The following is an 18,973-nucleotide window of genomic DNA, read 5'->3' on the forward strand; positions in this document are numbered from 1 at the left end:
CTCTGAAAGCTCCTGGACCCATTCAAATGAAACAAATAGGAAAGTTGAGCAAAACAATTGGTTCAGAGTGACTGAGCAGCCCTCCTGAGCTGCTCAAACAACAAGTCTGAATGGGCAAACCTTGGGCAGCACAGCTGTGGCCAAACAGATGTGTTCTGTAATTGCCTGTGTAGCACAGCAGGAAGCAAGAACAAACATGTAAGTTGAGCCAGGAGAACATCCTCCTCCAAACCCCTTCACATCACACCAAAAACTCACGTGTAAACAATGTCTCATCTTCATACACATTGACAACAGATTATTTATGGTCAAATTCAACTTCTCTTAAACAAGATTCCTGCCCCCAGGATAAACACCTGGGGCTAGTAAACTGCTGCTGCCACTCCAGTTAGATTTCCATTCAATACTAATCATGGGAAGAGCTAACCCTACCTCTCACCAAAACTGAGAACACCAGCACAGTGTCATACATTAACAGCTCACCTACACTGCACAACAGCAGCGTGAGTGGGACCAACCTATCAACAGAGGCACATAATCCTCTTTCCTCCCAAGTCAGTGAGAGCTTTGAAATTCACCACACTAAAACCAAAATATTATCTTAGATCATAGACAGCTTTGTACCCCCTACAGAGCACAGAAATCCATGCTACAAAAATGGTTTAACTCCATTTTAAGCATGTAAAAGAGTGCTTACTAACACAATAGGCTTTACCTGCCTATGTAATGTTCCGTCAGCAGAGTTTACACATGGCTGCAGTTTTCTTACATTAAACAAGTTTTGCAAGACACAGCATCCAATAAACCTTGCTCCTTCTACTATTACAAGAGAAAAGAATAGACAATGCTAGAGAAGATCTTGATTAAATGGGTAAACAAATATTTGTCTCAGCAAGAGTGCTGGTACATGTCTCACTGGCAACACAGACAAAAGCCATGTTGGCTATTGTCATCCCAAATGCCTGATGGGTGAAAATATTGCTCCAGTGAATACCATGCAGTTCTCAGAAGCCTCCTAGTTCTTGTTGCCATAGCACTCATATGTGCTTATGGAATGTACAGCTCACTTATGACTGCATTAAAAAATGAAACCCAGAAGAAATATGCTCCGAGTGCTTACCAGGGAGCTATTTTAATGATTTACAAGCCATCAGTGGATGGACAGAGAGAACAGCTCATTAAAGCAATAGCAGAGCTGGCTGCCATGTCTGTACTCTTACCGAAATATCATTCAGGTAAGAATAAATATATATATAAAAAGCTTCACAACTGAGAACCATTAGAGGGAATTAACAGAAACGGCTGCTCAAGTAAACGAAAAGCAGAATTAACTGCTCTTCTGTTTAGAAAGGAAGGAAGAAAGAAAGCTTGTAAAATGTGTGCTATTGAAGCCCTAGCATTTCAAAAGGCTGTCAAGTGGCATAAGCTGCATGTCTAGTCTTAAAACGACTTGCTCCAAGGACATCCAGAAAGGTTGGCCCTTAGGGAGTAGCAGTGCTTAAAAGGAGCAGCTTGATGAGATTGTCAGCTTAAAGAGAAAACTAATGACCTCAATCCAAGATGTAACTTACTTAGAGACTCAAATAGCCATTTGGAGGTTAGGAATCCCAAGATCATCCTAACAAGGGATTCTACTGATCAAATTATCATTTCTCTGCCACTGAATACTTTGTGCAAACTTTGAAAGCAACTTATTTAACCAGATGTATGCAGGGTTTCTGTACGGAATACAAAATAAAGCAAGGACAAGAGCAAGGACACAGATCCAAATGTAACTGCTATGAAATATGAATGTGCTATAGAAGACATTTGGACCATTGATTTAAATTGCTGTTTTGCATTATGTAATCAGTTGTCTTCTTTATCCTTTGCAAAAAGCAAATAGAATATTATGGACTTCCTTGTAGATAAGTTAGTCACATTAATCAACATTCTACAAGAAAAAGGGCATACAGACCATCAATAACTACCAAATACAGTTCTGTACTAACTAAACAGGTGCATTTCTGTGGTTTAATTTAAATTACTCAGTGTTGAAGCACCATGGTGGTTTAAACTGCTGCCTGTTCCTGGATCGTTACTGCCACTTCATCTACAACTGCATGTATGTGAGAGAGCAATGGAGGACTGGATACATTACATAGTCATCATTGTATGCATACCAGATTCAACAGACCCATCACGGCCAACTAGTGTCTGATGCCAGGTAAGCAATGAGATTCCATTTTAATTAGTAAATACACTAATTGTTAGCAGCTTTTTACATGAATATTGGATCACAATTTCTAACTCTAAAGCCCTGTACAGATGTAATACCTAGAGCTGTTCTATGGAATCACTATATGCAGTTAAGGACACAGAAACAGGAAAATGGTGATGTCATGTACTAAATCAGTGACGAAAACATTACAAATGCATAGCCATGAGTATTATGCTAAAATGCCTAAAACAAGTTTATGTAATCAATAGCCACTTCTCAATGACTTTTAAGTATCTTTTCCTCTTGCTGCATTCAAAACAATCCTTTCTACTTACTATTCAAAATATGCCTTTGGAAGCCTGAAAACATGAGATTAAACCTTTATCTATAAAAAGACAAAACCCAAGCCGCTTCTCAAATCTTGGTCAGTCCCTCCAGAGTAATTTTCCTAGTATTTCAGAATCCTTTTAAAATGATCAGTTATTTGAAAAAACTTGCAGGATTTGATTTAAGGAATCCTGCAGTTGCACACACGTAAAAGGTTGGACTCTGCTTGCTGCATTGCAGGACACAAGTGTCCTTTCAGATCAGTGTCACAATTGGGAGTAATTATAGCACATTTATACACCTACCCACCATTCACTGGAGTATGGGTATCACAAAATAGACAATAGCAACCTGGTATTTCAACTGTCATGTATGTTCAAATACAAAGAAATGTTGCAAAAAAAACTTTAGATGAGTCCCTTCAGAAATGCAAATGGACAAAGGAGGAAAACAGGTCACAGAAAACTGCAAGAACACACAATAGCCCAAAGAATTGGTAAGAAAGATGATAGGAGAGGTTAAAATAAATAAGAAATATGATATAGGAACAAAGATAATATGAGAGAAATTCAATCTGTACTCAAGTTACCTAGGAAACAGAGTGTCTGTGTGGTGAGCGGTTTATAGAGGAAAAAAAATAACATTGTTTAGAAAAAAACAGCCTTTCAGAGAATTGCACAAACTTAGCAAACAGACCTAAGGAAACAAAGAGGCAGTTCAAATTCCCAACAGGCCTAAGGACTGGCGTTTGCAAACTTTTAGCTCAAAGAAATTGAGAATAGGCACATTGTAAATCTCTCAAGGCAAGCATTTATAATGGATTTAGCAGCACAACATAATAGCAGTTTTGCCCTTGCGATATTAGCAATGGTTTTCAGAAAAAGGTCCCTGTATATGCACACAAAATAATCTAAATTTGAGATTTAAAAAGAGAAAGTATTTAACATTTAGATTCAGAGAGTTAGATTTCAAATCCTAATTTCAAAAAAGTCAACCCAAAAAATGCAGGTTTAATACTTCTAGATAAAACTACCTTTCCTCACTCCTTTTAAGCTTTAATAGTACCTACTCTGGGTACACAAGCCATACATAATTAGAGATTGATGACAACAGAACCCAAAAAATTTTATCTCATCCTTCTCACCCAATTTTCTATGACTCAGGCCACTCAACTGTGAATGGCTACAGACAGACTCCTGGCTGTCATAGTAATACGTTGCATAAAAATTAAGAACTAGAAAAGCATTTTAAGTCCCTGCAGTCTTCAGAACTGGTCAACATAACTCCTCAAGAAAAAAAAAAAGTTTTCTCAAAAGGCTTGTGAAGTTCAGAACAGATTTTTTTCCCCCCTACACAACAGCCAAGAAGTAGGCAGCTCAGGCCTCTCTGAAACTACATGGACACATCCCAGACACTGCATAATCCATATGTGGCTTCTCTTAACCTGTCTCAATTTTCCTCTCCATTACTAATTCCTCAGCCTTTTCAGAAAGCATTTTTTGGAATTATTTTATTTTTCTGGAGGGAAGTGGAAAGGCAGTTTCAGCTTTACACTAAAGCAGGGTAGGAAGAAAAAAAGGAGGGGGGAGAAATTCAGAATCTTAATATTTTTCACAGGATAAGAAAAACATTTCCCACCCAGCTCTAACAGCTAGGAAAGCATCTTTCCCATTTTGCAGGAGTGTATCAAGCAGCCTGTTCTTCACATTATCTCCTTCAACTACTGTTGCTCTCATACTGAATTTCAGAGAAAAAAAAGGAAACAGATGGCCTGTTAGCTTTGCAGAGTAAATGACAAGTATGATGTGGGTCAGCAGTTTAAAAACCCACAGTTTGAAAGCCTTTAATCAATCTATTTTAGGCACTGCTATGATGACCACTTTGACAGGACCTTAAAAGCAAAGACACTACTGTAGGGTGGGAACATGCAGAACTTAGCTTTATATCTATTTAAAGAATACAAATGCTCTCTAATCTGGCAAAATCAATCTATTCCTTGAAAACCTCCTTCCAAGCTACCTCTCTGATTATGGGAAAAAGTTAACAAAAACTTTGAAAAAAAAAATCCAAAAGTTTGAAAATAAGCACTGGTTCAGGGATAAATATCAATAGTAAAGGCTAGAGAGTAGACCAGACTTCTATCTTATAACAGGGTGGCTGAGTCACTTAGAAGTGCAGGCCAGTGCCAGAGTGGTCTGCAGCTTGGTTAGTAACAGGTTATACCTCAATATCCTAAGGACCCCTCTCCTGACTGACTGACCCTAAGGCAAATCACACACAAAAACGAGCAAATCACAGTCCTATGCAAAGCCTCACCTTCCCCCATAGGTATTAACAGAAAGTCCTATACATCCAAGATTTCTCTTTTGCATTTGTAGGTCACATTTCCAACTGCATAAGTGATCATGAAGACAGACAACCATTGCCACAGATCAGTCACAGCACAGCCTCTCTTCAGTTTTGCATGGTGCAACTGGTTGTGGATTTTGAGACAGGGAGGATTCCATGAGTCATCTCATGCAGTTACTCCATGCTGTGGTTACACAAAAGAATGATGCAGTGTGTTTGGACCATACTGATTCTGATGAACCACAGATATTGTTTTGGTTCCATGAGATCCCAAGTCTGAAGCGGATATTTGTTCTTAACAAGTCCCAAAGGTTGGGAAGAGCTGGTGGAGGTGCTGTCTGTTTCTGAGGAAGTTCCACCAAATGGGGTTTACTGCACCAGCAAGTGGTTTCCCCATGTACAAGGCTGTTCTGGTGACGCATGCCAAGAGACTCTGGAGACACACAGACCCTGACAGAGCTATGGTCTTAAACTGACGTTTATTTTTATGACTGTAAAGCTCTGTATATAACCACTGAAAAAGATGATAAAGAATAATGGAAATCTCTTGTGTTTGCCCAGTTGGCTGCTGAGAAGCTCTTTGTATTAAGAAGCTACTGGGTGGCAGAGTTTGTTCATAAGACTGCTTTGAATCTGCAGAAGCTAGAACACCACCATGAAGAGGTAAACTATTTTAATGGCACACTACATTTGTCAGGAAAGAAATTGGATTGCTTCTGCCTTAGACATACATCTTCTGGGACTAATAGTGGCTTTCAGCATGTGGCAACAGTACTGCTCTACTCAGCAGGAAAAAAGAGCAACACTGCCGTGCTTTTTCAGGAGCTGGCAAGGAGATGATGTTGGGAAGAAAAAAAACCGGTAAATTCTGAACATTACAGTTGCTACTCACTCAGCACAAACCCAAAGAGCAGGAAAGCTCTGACCTGAGCTGCCCAGCAGAGCTCTCCATGATTCAGATCCCTGCCCTTCCTTCTGGCTTTGAGCTCTGGGGCAGAAAAGGAGCAAATTGAGTGAGGCTGCAATGTCAGCAGGGAAGCAGAGAAATCTTGGACATGAAAGCTTTTCTTAGCAGGAGAGAAGTGGGACACAAAAAACCACACCCAGTTGTGCCAACCTTATCAGCAAATGTCGCTCAGAAATAATCACTCCTGCCTCCATACTCAAAACCTTTGCAGGAGCATTGTTGGGTATATTGTGGATAAAGCTTAAAAATACATACAGTAGTTCACAATTATTTACTAATCAAATCTTCATTTTGAAGGGAGAGAAAAACAGAACAGTAACTCACCGGAGATGTTGTTAATCGAAGGATGGCTCCATTTTTTATTTCATTACGATTCTGAAAGAGGAAAATCCAAAAGGTTTTCTTTAAGACTCACATAAAAAGATGCAACATGCATTCGCTGAATGCCATAGTACAACGTCATACTAAACCAACAACAGTAGTTTTCTCTGTCTGCATGTCAAAGCTTCCCTCTTTACCTTCAACAAAGAGGTGGCTGTTCACATGATACTTAACAAATCTGAACCCTTTCAAGAATGACTTCATGTTTTTCAAAGTTTAGCTTCCACTGGCAACTTTTAAATATTTCTTTGAAATATACTGTCCATGGTGTCTGGCTCTGGTGTTGTACATACTTGAAGAGTTCCAAGTTTGCTGAAACCTGTCATTAAACATCTGCAGGATTTAGAATTCATCCCACTGGCTCTCCATTTTCTATAACAAGAACATGCTGACTTAAACCACTGGAACCTACCCACTAAGTTCTGCCACCACGACTTTGCATTCTCTCTCAAAGTAAAAAAAGCACTGCTGTTAGCAGTAACTAAAGTTCAAACATGCCATAAGTCCTTCAAGGAGAAGTACCGGCAGAATGAGGGGGTATTAGACACTTTTCTTTTGGTTAAGTTCACATAATGTGTTCAAATAAACTGAAGTTATGGGTAGATGAAAAGCTGCTATGGTATAAGCTATGGTGTACACTTAGAGAATCCTTACACCTTTGTGGCCAATGCCCATGGGCATGGTCTTTCCCTGTGGTAAACACAGGGGAGCCTGCCACCCTTTCAACAACATACCTCCTGTTTACCACAGGTTAGGAGAATAAGGTACCTAGTGCAATCAACATACTAAAAGGTACTAATTGGGCACAATGCAATGCATGGGCACAATGTTGGCGATGGTTCAGTAGCTTGTCATGAGCTGATACCCCAATTTGTCAAAGGAATTGGAGGAATCCCTAACAGTTTGAGAGACAAGAGCTATTTTTGTGTTGAAGACCACATTGTAGGCTTTCTGCAGGCTGGTGTTCAGCCAAAAATAAAAAAAAAAAGGTGTATTTCTCCTCAGGCAGATTTTCCCAAATTTATTTCATCCTCCTTCCCATTCTGATACATCTCAAATCCAAAATGCTTAAAACCAGATAAATCTTGCCTGAAACCAGGTCAAGTAGTCCCAAAATAAAACTTCAGTACATTGTCTCTTTCTTGGTATCCAAGTTGTCTGTGGGATTGGTTCTAGCTACCTCCAAGATCACTCTCCACCCACAAAGACTTCTTCAGTCTAACTGAAATAATTGAAGTGCCAGACAACACAGGGGGTACAAGGGAAAAGATTTCTTATAGCATCTTTGCCTACATGTGCAGCTAACTCATCTCAGCCCTCAGCAGTCTCCTCCTGCCAGAACAGCTCCAGCGAGGCCAGCCAGGCTATATTCAAGAGAGGAGCAAAGAAAGGTGAGCAGCTAAATACAGGGTGACTTCCCACAGCACTAACAAAGTGCCAGATTTTCTTTCTTGTAGTAAAACAGCACCAGAACCAGCTACATTTCATCATGTCTAAGGAATCTGTATGAAGTGGCAACAGCACATTTGTGTGGTTTAACTTCGGTGTTGAAGCAAACTCACTTCACAAACAGTTGTGGTGGGTTAAACAGTTACCACCTCCTGGACTTGTGGAACTGAATAAAAGTAATTGCTTTGGGACAGACAGTCAGCACAGGCTAAACCTACCTTCATCAACAACTTAGACTAAGCCACTGGACCTCAGTGTTAGCAGTGTTAGGCCAGAATATGTGCATGCAACACACATATACACACAGACTTCCATGAGTTTTACTTGTAATGCAGCAAACCCCAGCATGCAAAAATATGAAAGCCAGGGAATCAGGCAGCACTTGAACAACTTAAACTGTACCAATCACATTCAGAATTCAAAGTCCACTGACATCTTTATGAAAACACTGGAGTAAGTAAATATTCTTAAACATAAACAAGAGCACATGAAGTGGCTTATTCTTTTCAGCAACATAACTTCAGGCTTAAAGTTTCTCATATCCCCTGATGCAATTAACATGAACTACCAAATCAGATGTATAAATGAATTTGTGGTTTAACAACTTAAGCCACTTCAGCTGTGCCACGAAAAGCACCTCTGCAAACACTCCTCGTCCACTGCAAACAAGAGATACTGGGCATAGCATGAGGAGACTACACGGTGGTCTCCGGAGACTTGAGGAGTTTCCTGAGCAGCTGAGTACTCCTGCCTCCCACCTGCATGCTTCCTTTTCCACCTCACACCAGCTCTGGCACTGGACTGATCTGTTTGTGGGGCAGACTCACTAACCTGGCAGAAATCAGCTCCAGCAGGAAAGAGTTTTCTGTCAAGTTAATAAACAGAAACAAGCTTTGCAAGCATTCAGCACCAGTGCAAACCCGAGAAAGATTGCGGAACCACATCTTTGCAAGCAGGGAAGCGGTGGGTGGAAAGAGAACAGGGGAAGCATTAGGAGGAATTATACCTCCCCTTTTTGGGAGCAGCAAGCTGTCAGCCACAGTCCGAATTATATTATTTTGTCGTTGCTTCAGCTGAAACCATGCTCCACAATTCATTCAATTACAGTAGTTTTGCCACAGGCTGAAGCCCTGACTCAGAAAAACTTGGCTTAACCTGATATACTCTCCATAGTGCAAATCATGCAGGTCAAAAAATAAATCTCTGATTAAAGGACACTTATAGATTGAATAGACTGAATCTGCAACCAAGCTAGCAAGTGAAAAAATATCTTATTACAAAATATACTATTTCTCTACAGTCAGAAGAATTTAAAAACAAGTGAAAAAAGGAAGCTGATAACCTGGCTGAACCCCACATACCACATTTGGATAAAGAAGAGAAGTACTATTCTCCAGAGTGACCATGTGTCAGGAGGTTATACATAAAATAGCAGTGGAAAAAGAACAAACAGAGCACTTTAAAAGCACCACTGGACATTTTCTTTGGAGTCCTTCTGTTTAATCATCAAGATGAACCTGAAACACCAAAGCTCTCGCACTCAAAGGTGCAATGCTTGTCAGAGCCCACACACGAAGCCTTTCATCATGTCTGGCTCAGAGCAAGGTGTGTACATCTGCTCTATACTATAAGCTCAATCACTACACTCACAACAGATAGAGAGCTCATCTTCAACTTTGTTAGGAACTGCGATGACAGGACAAGGGATAACAGGTGCAAATTGAAGGAGGGGAAGTTTAGGTTAGATCTTAGGGAAAAGTTTCTTATCGTGAGGGTGGTGAGACACTGGAACAGGTTGCTCAGGGAAGTGGTGGCTGCCACAACTCTAGCAATGTTTAAAGCCAGGCTGGATGAAGTCTTGAGCAACCTGGTCTAGTGGGGAGGTGTCCTTGCCCGTGGCAATGGGGGCTGGGACCAGATGATTTGTAATGTCCATTCCAACCCCTAAAATTCTATGACTTTATGAACTTCTGACTTAGACAAAGGCTTTAGGAAAACTGCCCAGGCCTTCCCTCTGAAAGCATTCAAAGCATCAAGCCTCTAACACAGCAAGCTAGCCAAAACTTGAAAAGGGTTAGCTATTCCCCAATTAAAAAATAACAATTTTGTTTATCTATTCTAAATAATGGCTTAAGCACATACCAAGAAACAGCATATAAACATACAATTAAGCCAAGAGGACTTCCTGCATTAACTGTGTGATGCAGTAGTCAGCATGCCAGTTAATTTCAATTACAGCATTTACACACAGTTAATCTGTTTAGTATTAGGGACAGTGTCCTGTGGATTTCTTTTCCAGGATAACAGAATATCATTACAGCAGCCCAGCTTTGGCAACCATGCTTATAAGCATCACTGGCATTCAGGACAAGGCCCACCACCACCTACGGTGGGAAAAAGAACCCATAACAAGACAAAAACTAATTTAAAAAACCTTCTTCCAAGATATTCCTAATCTGTTTCTCAAATGTACATGAGGTTTGTAGATACTGTTCATGCTGTTGATCTGTATTACAAAAGCTTAATCCCGAGCAGTGAAGGAACTAGTGAAATGGTACTACCCAAAATGTCCCTAAAAAAACTCAAGAAGAAAAGAGATTTGTCACAAATGTTATCTAGGACTAAGACAGAAGTTAAATTATAGATACAAATAAATCCCATTTGCAATACTGTATCTAGCAAGGTATAATATATATCACAAGATGATTTTATTCTAATTGAGTAGCTAATATTTTCAAGCTGAGTTTTCAATCAGACACACAAAGAGCATAACACAGCAGGAAGTAGAGGATACCTGGACAGTCCACCTTGTGTTCACATTTTAGGACCCTCTGACTTCCAACTTCACCAGCTGAAGCAAAATTAACCTACCTGACTATAAACCCTTCAGAAGGGACAGGTAAGGAATGAGATGCAGTGGGGTAGCCCTGTATGTTAGGGAGTGTTGTGACTGTGTAGATCTTAGTGATGGGGACAATAGGATTGAGTGTTTATGGGTAAGAAGTAGGGGGAAGGTCACTAAGGCAGATGTCATGATGGGAGTCTCTTAAAGACCATCCAACCAGAAGGAAGAGGCAGACAAAATATTCTATAAGCAGCTGGGAGAAGTCTCACAATCACTAGCACTTGTTCTCACAGGAAATTTCGACTTCTCGGATGTCTGCTGAAAATACAACACAGCAGAATGTGATTGGTATAGGAGATTCCTGGAGTGTGGAAGATAACTTCCTGACACTGCTGGTGAGGGAGCCAGCTAGGGAAGGTGTCCTGCTGGACATGCTGTTTATGAACAGAAATGAACTTGCATGTGATGTGATGGTTTGAGGCTGTCTTGGGCACAGTGATCATGAAATGATAGCTTCATAAGAAGTAAGGAGGGGGGGTCAGCAAAACTGCCATCTTGGACTTCCAAAGGGCAGATTTTGGCCTGTTTAGGAGCCTTGTTGACAGAGTCCCTTGGGAGGCAGTGCTGAAGGGCAAAGGAGTTCAGGATGGATGGACATTCTGCAAGAAGGAAATTAAAAGGCACAGAAGTAGGCTATTGGAAGACAAGCCAGTGGGGAAGACCAGCCTGGCTGAGCAAAAACCTTTGGCTGGAACTCAGGCAAAAGAGGAGACATTATGACCTTTGGCAGAAAGGGCAACCCACTCAAGGGGGCTACAAGAGTGCTATGAGATTATGCAGGGAGATTATGTAGTTGATCAAAGCTCAACTACAATTTAATCTGGCTACTGCTCTAAAACACAATAAAAATGTTTCTATAGGCACATTAGCAACAAAAGGAAGGCTCCATCAGATGTGGAGAGACTCACAGTGACAAAGAATCAGGAAAAGGCTGAGGTACTTAATGCCTTCTTTGCCCCAGTCTTTAATGTTAAGACCACTTGTCCTTGGGGTACCCAGTGCCCTAAGCTGGAAGACAGGGAGAGGGAGCAGAATGAAGTTCCCATAATCTGAGGGGAAATGGTCAGTGACCTGCTACACCACTTAGGCATACACAAGTCTATGGGGCTGGATGGATCTACCCAAGGATACTGTGGAGCTGGCAAAAGTGCTCACTGAGACACTTTCAATCATTTATCAGCAGTCTGGACTAACAGGGGAGGTCCCAGCTGACTGGACATTAGATGTGATAGCCATCTACAAGAAAGGCTGGAAGGAGGACCCGGAGAGCTGCAGGCCTCATGAAGCAGATAATCTTGAATGGCATCATGAGACACACACAGGACAACCGGGGGATCAGGTCCAGCCAACACGGGTTTATGAAAGGCAAGTCCTGCTTGACTAACTTGGGCTCCTTCTATGGCAAGGTGACCCACTTAGTGGATGAGGGAGAGGCAGTGGATGTTGTTCACCTGGACAGTAAAGCCTTTGACACTGTCTCTCACAGCATTCATAGGAACTGCAATGACAGGAAAAGGGGTGATGGGTTCAAACTGAAGGAGGGAAAGTCTAGGTTAGAGGTGAGAAAAGGTTTTTACTATAAGGGTGGTGAGACACTGGAACAGGTTGCACAGGGATGTGGTGGCTTCCCTGACCCTGGTGGTGTTCAAGACCAGGCTGGATAAGGCCTTGAGCAACCTGATCTAGTGAGGAGGTGACCCTGCCCATGGCAGGGGGGGTTGGGACTACATGATCTGTAAGGTCCATTCCAACCCTTAAATTCTATGATTCTTCTAAAGAAATTGGCTGCTCATGGCATGGATAGGTGCACTGTTCACTGGGTAGAAAACTGGTTCAATGGCCAATCACAAAGCATATTCATGAATGGAGTTATATCTAGTTGGCAGCCGGTCACTAGTGGTGTTCCCCAGGGCTCAGCATGCTGAAGGTTGGTCTCTTTTAATTAACAATCTATAGGACAAGAGGAAATGGCCTCAGGTTGCTCCAGGGTAGGTTTAGATTGGATTGGAAAAATTTCTTCACAGAAAGGGTTACCAAGCATCGGAACAGGCTGACCAGGGAAGTGGTTGAATCACTGTTCCTGGAGGTATTCAAAAGATGTGTAGATGTGGCACTTAGGGACACAGTTTAGTGGTAGACATAGCAGTGTTAGGTTAATGATTGGACTTGACAATTTTAGAGGTCTTTTCCAACCTAATTGATTCTATGATTATCTGCCACCAAATTCTGTTCCTTCCCAAAGCTCTGATTTTACTGTGCTACAGGCTACTTTTTCCAAAACACATGCAGGAGACTTTCATCTAAAAAGCAGGCCACAAGCATTAACCAAACCATGCAGAGGAATGAAGGTATGTAAATTCCCTTAGAAAAAAGCCCTATCAAAACAGTCAAGCAATTTACTCAGAGCTTTGCTGGAGAGACACTTTGGAAAATTTACCAGGCAAAAATAAACTTTATTTTGCCACACATTTGTCTTACCACTCTAATAATCTGTTATATCCAGCAAAATGCCTCAAGATTCAGCTCACTGTAACTGGTTGGAATGGAATGTTTTCTTAACGTATTTGAGGAAGATCTAAAAGCATTGGTTTCCATCATTATAGCACACTCAGCGCTATTCTTTAACCTTGACCAAACAACTTCCTTCAGACCTCTCTAACCAGTCTAAAGAATAACAGCCAAAAAAATTTAAAGTTCCTCATGTGTTTATATCACTATTCATCCCTATTTCCGTACTACTGTTATTTTATTACACCTTCCTCCAAACTGACACAACAACAACAAAAATTAGAGCTGTGAAATACACTTTCAGTTAATGACTCCATTACATTTTCATGAGGATGTGAGTTTGGGCAAGCAGTAAATAAGGACAAAATGATACATAATTGAGTTACAGAGTTCATTTCTAAGTCAACAGCTCAGTAATGGGAAGCAAAGTTCTTCTGACAAATCTCCCTTAAAGCACTGATTCAATGTGCTACAGCATCCAGTAAACACTGGGCATCATCAGAAGTGGTACTGTGAGCAAGACAGAAGGCACTACTTTGCCACAACACAAGAACTCCACGTACCCATAATGCAGGGCACTGTGTGCAGTTTTGATCTTCACATATTAAGTAGAACACAGTAATGTCAGGGAAAATACAGACAAAGGCAAATGTCCAATGGGCTTCAGCAGTTGCCTCACATGGCTGGGTCTCCTCAATTTGGAGGGACAAAGGCCACAGGAAGGAATGTAGTGGACAAGCTCAATGCAGAACTGTTGTTACAAAACCCTGCAGTATGAGAACTCAGGGGTACTTGATGAAAGCAGTAAGGGATCAGTTTAAAGCAGATGAAGAATACACCTCTTCATTCAACAGGCAGGAAACTACTTGAGACTGCTGTCACAACAGCTCTGCAAGCAGGCCATATCAGCAAGTTCAAGAAGAGATGAAAGAGTTGCATGGCTTTCAGATGGGATAGTGAATGAACTAAGTGTAGCCTCCAACACTGATAGTACAACGAATGGGAATACTGAGGAAGCATAAAGGCAGTGAAAGTCATCATCAGATCATTACCCTCCATGGCATTTGCTACTGTTAGAGCTGGAGGCAGACTATGACATTAGAGAAAACATTTGGCTGACTTGGTAGGAAATTTCTTAAGATTATATTTAGTCAACAAAATATTTAATAAGATCAAAACTAAATGATATATGTAGTTATCAACACTGTACTACTTGGCATGATAGAAATGTACTGTTTTAGAAGAAATACTGAAGCAATTAGTCTTGTGCTAAAATTTCTTTTCTGGGAAGCTGTTGGAAACAGGGCAATGTCTCCTAGTTTTTCATGTTATCATTTGATTATAACATTTGCCTTAATAAATTAAGCAGTTTGGCTGAAGTTTCTAAAAAGCAGATGTTTTCTGCACACTGTTTATCAACCTATATTTAAGGATTACAGAAGCTAGCAAATAAAGCAAGTTACACCAGTGGCACAGTTTCAGGATATACATTAGCCAGTGCAACTCCACAGCCCACAAGAAGAGAAGTTCTGCATATATCCTTCTAGCGTGTGTGGGCTCCCAACACTTCCCTTACATTAGATCTACCAACAAGCAGCAGCATAGTCAACCACCTAACCGTAAAAGTTACCTCTTTCTCTCCCCTTCATTTGCAAAAAGGAAGAGAAAAAAACTTTCCAAAGTTTTCTTTCATCAGATCCATGACTTGAACCAACTCACTTTCCAGCACTAGTTGCCAGGATGTTAGTGAAGCAAGGAGAATGAAGCAATGGAGGGGAAAAAGGAAACTCAACTACCCTTTTCTCCAGGAACCTGCAGTAATACCAACTTAACTGCTACTTAAACCATATCCTAAGAAAAGGACTATACTTTGCATGATTTACTCATCTGCAGGTGGAGTGATCTACAAGGACATTACCAGGTACCACTTGCTCTGCAGAGCAGCAGTGGTGTTACACTGTGGGCAGACATCCTTCTGACACATTAAAAGAAGTTACACACAAGTTATTTTTAATCTGGATCAGTTCCCCAATTCAAGCAACCACACAGACAGACAGTTGTAGCAGTAACACGGAAGGGGTGGGCAGATAACAAGCAGTCCCATCATCCTCTGATAAGTTGGTACATAAGAGCTGCACCCTGCAAAATAAACATCAGGAAATGACAGACTTAGCTGGGCTCATGCTATTATTGGTGAGATCATGTCGGGAAATCAGAACAAGGCACTGGTATGGACATACACAAAAAACAACCCAACAAAAACAAATAAGGATTGTGAAATTGAAGTAAGTTCTTCAGTGCAGTTCACCTGCCACATTCACCCACAGCATCACTGAGGGGTCAGCACAGGAGTAGTAGCTCCTTGAGCAGATACTGCTACTAAAAGAAATAGATGAAGGCCCAATCCAAGACTGTGATTCACAGCCACTTTTGCCAAATCAAAGTACAGTTTGCTACCATGGAGTCTTGCTTTTCAGCTTCTTGCTCGTTCCTACTACTGTTTGATGTGGCATAAAGTTGTATAACTAGTTGATCAGTCAACAAGGGAACTAAAGCAGATGAAATTGTTATCATTTTGAGGTTTACCCAGTTTGTATGGTAGAAGACAGGAATAAGCTTACACTATAGTATAAGTAGGAAAGTGGGCCAGCTCATTTTGCAAGCGCTAGATTTGGAACCAGACAGAGACTTGTTTAAGGGGAAGCCTGCAGGTGCTTGGGCTTTTCTAACATGTACATCACATTTCTCCATCCTTGCCTGTGCCCTTCCTCTCACCCATAGAGGAACTGTAGGCAAAACATCCCTTTTCCATTTTTTATTACAGTTGGAATTTGACAGAAAGTTTGTTCCACGTCAGCTTAATCCAGTTCCAGAAGCAACTACAGGACATAACAGCTCACAGCTGTTAAAAAGAACAAAGTTCCATTCCTCTTTCTACCCTTCCTTAAACTTCTTTCTTCTCCACAGTCATTCCCAGGCATGACTCAAGGGTCCTGCCGCATCCTTAGATCAGATCAGGCAGCCTTTTTATTAAACAAATGTAATGAATTAAAGTGGCACAAAATGATCTTCCCCTTGTCACCACCTTCACAAATTGTTAAAAAAAACAAAACCAAAACAGCTGTACCCAGCACAAATGAAGTGGCAGGATCTTCTGGGGAAGGGGAAAAGAAATCAGAAACATCCTCTTTCAGCAGTGACCTGTGATGCCTGTTCACTGCACTTTGGAAAACTACCCATCCAAACAGGTTGTTCTTCAAGTAAAAGATGATTTAAAGAGCATTTTTCTGTCAGCCAAGACTTACACAGAACTGTTTGCTATGAGCTGAACCCAGCTGCACTGTGCCTGTGGTATGCCACACCTATCTTCAAGCGCTGTAACAGAAAGATGAACCTTTTCAGAGCATTTCCTCTTGCTTGTGAAGCAAAAATACAAACTTAATTCAAGAAAATAAATATGTATACAGCTTTTTTAAAAGCTGCCTGATCCATCTCATCAGCCTTGATGTGGAACTGAGGAACTAAATAGAAGACTGTCATACAAAATATTTAAAAAGGAGGCAAGTGGAAGAATTAAGCTGTTCATGCTGGGATGAGAAAGTATAACAGGTTTACAGGACATAGCTATTTTCTTTGTAAAATTTAGTATAAGCCAAAAGTCCTACAAAATGAGTCCTAAAAACTAGGACTAATTTGCTAAGGGAAGGATGGCCACTGTTCTTGAAAACAGCCTGAACGAAGTACGAGTGAAAGTGATTTAGTATACAGATATTCAAGTTTTACTTCTGTTCACAGGAAATATACTGGTGTCCACTAGCCTTTACTGGAGTCCACAGGGCAGTGTTACCAATCATCTATGAGGCAGGCAGGGGCACAGCCACTCTCACTTCATGTGCTGCCCTTATTGTAAGGAATTTCTGCAGGGCTGTGCAGATGACCAAAAACATTAAGAAATTTGTGAAAATTAGGGAAATACTACATGTCTTATTTGTAGCAGAGAGAAGGAAAAGCTGGGCATAGTCTGGTACTGGCCAAACCTGGATTGGAATCTGCCATTTATGTAGCATTATTAAGAAATGTAGTAAGAGTAATGCAAAATGGCAAATGAAACAGCTCACTTAATACATTTCTCCATTTCCCAATCTTTGTCCTACTTCTCATTCTCAGCTGCTTATGAGGTACCGGGTCCTTCAGTGAATCAGAAACCTTCATTATTAAGAATGTTTACTTTCAACTCACTGAAATTAATTTAATCAGTGGAAACAGATGAATATGAAAAACATTAAAAAAAAATAAAGCTCAGAGAAGTCCCAACCCTACTAGTGGCTCATTTCTTGTCCTGTCATTTGCATATGGTCCCACACAGGGATCCTGTAATGGCATGGCAGAATTTCACATGAATATACAATTACAGGTTGTATTCAGTAAAAAATAGGTCACAAGCAAAAGCACCTTTGAGAAAGAACAAGCACCAGGGACTTCACCCAGGTTACCAGGAAGACAAGGGGTACAAGGATGTCCCATCTGCAAACAGCACAGAGCCAGATAAAGACAATGAAAGGTGGGGGTAGCTGTTCTCACTAAACAGGAATAAAAGTCTCCTGAAATTAATGTAGTGAACTCAGTGTCTGCCTTCCTCCACTTCAAGCAATAAGAATGAAAGGGAAATATGAGACAGGAAAGAAGGAAAAAACCCCACAGAGTTTTCAGAGGCATCGCATGTTAAAAAATGAACACAACAGAACTGTGACAACAAAAATGGGCTGTAGACCATATACATATGAATTGTCCTTGCATTGCAAAGAGAATATTAAAAAATGTCACCACTATCATCACTGTGTGCTGAGCATTGCACAGAGCTGGCTCACAAAGCCCCTCAGCACAAGCAAGCTAGCCTTTAATTTCTGATAGTTGCTCAGGTGGAGGATTAAGAGCCACCACATGCTGCCTCCAGCAGTGAAACCAGCTTGAATATCATTCTTCCCCAGCCACATACTGGATCCACAAACAGATCTAGAGAAGGTCAAGGTCTGCAAGGCCAAGGGTGAGCAGTGATAATGGACCAGATATACCCACCAACATGCTGCATGAGGCACTAGAATGTCTGATCCTGGATTCCAGTAGAGGAACACAGCAAACAGTTACTGAAGCTGTGGTTTGCAATCAGGAACACATATGGCATACAAAATTATATAGGCATTTTCTACTCTTCATACAGCACTTTCTGTTCTAAACCTGAGCTCATCCAGGCTAGAGTGTTCCTGAGTTATTATGCTTGATGTACAAAAACATCTATTCAGGTACAACCTGGACAGATTGAAGCAAAGGTGACTTTTTTATTCTTAATTTATAGTATCTAGCACAATAAGGCTCTGATGCAGAAATCAAGGCTTTTAGACATTTGACCTACCAAAGTAATGTCCCTCCATGATAAGCAAGGCTTTTGAAAAAAAACAACAAACCTATTAATGCAATTAAAAATCAAATACTTTGTGATCAAAACACCAGACAGACTTGAGCCTAGACAGTATGCCTGCTGGTTTTTCTTGTTTGCATAACCTCTTGTTTTATTTCTCCCATTTTTAAAATAAAATAAAATTTTAAAAAAAGCTAAAATACATAATTAATAATTTCCACTGTACTTTCAGGGGCATAGATTTAGCCATACTAGAACCCCAGAGGCAGTAGTTGAAACTGGATCTGCTGTGATAAGCCCTATCTCTAGTAGGAACCCTGGCTGACTCGAAATTTGTTAGAAGACCTCTCTTATATTGCCTGAAGTAGTTATTGCTACTCCTGTAGAGGCATTTTTCCAAATAATACAACCAGAAAAAAAGAAAAAAAAAGTTAGAGACAGAACTGCTTGGGTGTTGTTTTTATTTATGTA

At 40.7% G+C, this 18,973-nt stretch overlaps 1 protein-coding gene across 1 annotated transcript in view; it reads right to left on the reverse strand.

Annotated features, from left to right (window-relative positions):
* Positions 1-18,973, reverse strand: part of ELMO1 (engulfment and cell motility 1) — a gene marked incomplete at its 3' end in the record, with an annotated part of 290,561 nt that overhangs the window by 206,183 nt on the left and 65,405 nt on the right. Inside the window, exon 5 of the mRNA XM_009077801.1 lies at positions 6,168-6,218. Coding sequence (XP_009076049.1) covers positions 6,168-6,218 — 51 coding nt within the window. The remainder of the gene's footprint in view (positions 1-6,167; positions 6,219-18,973) is intronic.

This window comes from Acanthisitta chloris, unplaced genomic scaffold, assembly GCF_000695815.1.
Source record: "Acanthisitta chloris isolate BGI_N310 unplaced genomic scaffold, ASM69581v1 scaffold727, whole genome shotgun sequence".
Taxonomy (NCBI): Eukaryota; Metazoa; Chordata; class Aves; order Passeriformes; family Acanthisittidae; genus Acanthisitta; species Acanthisitta chloris.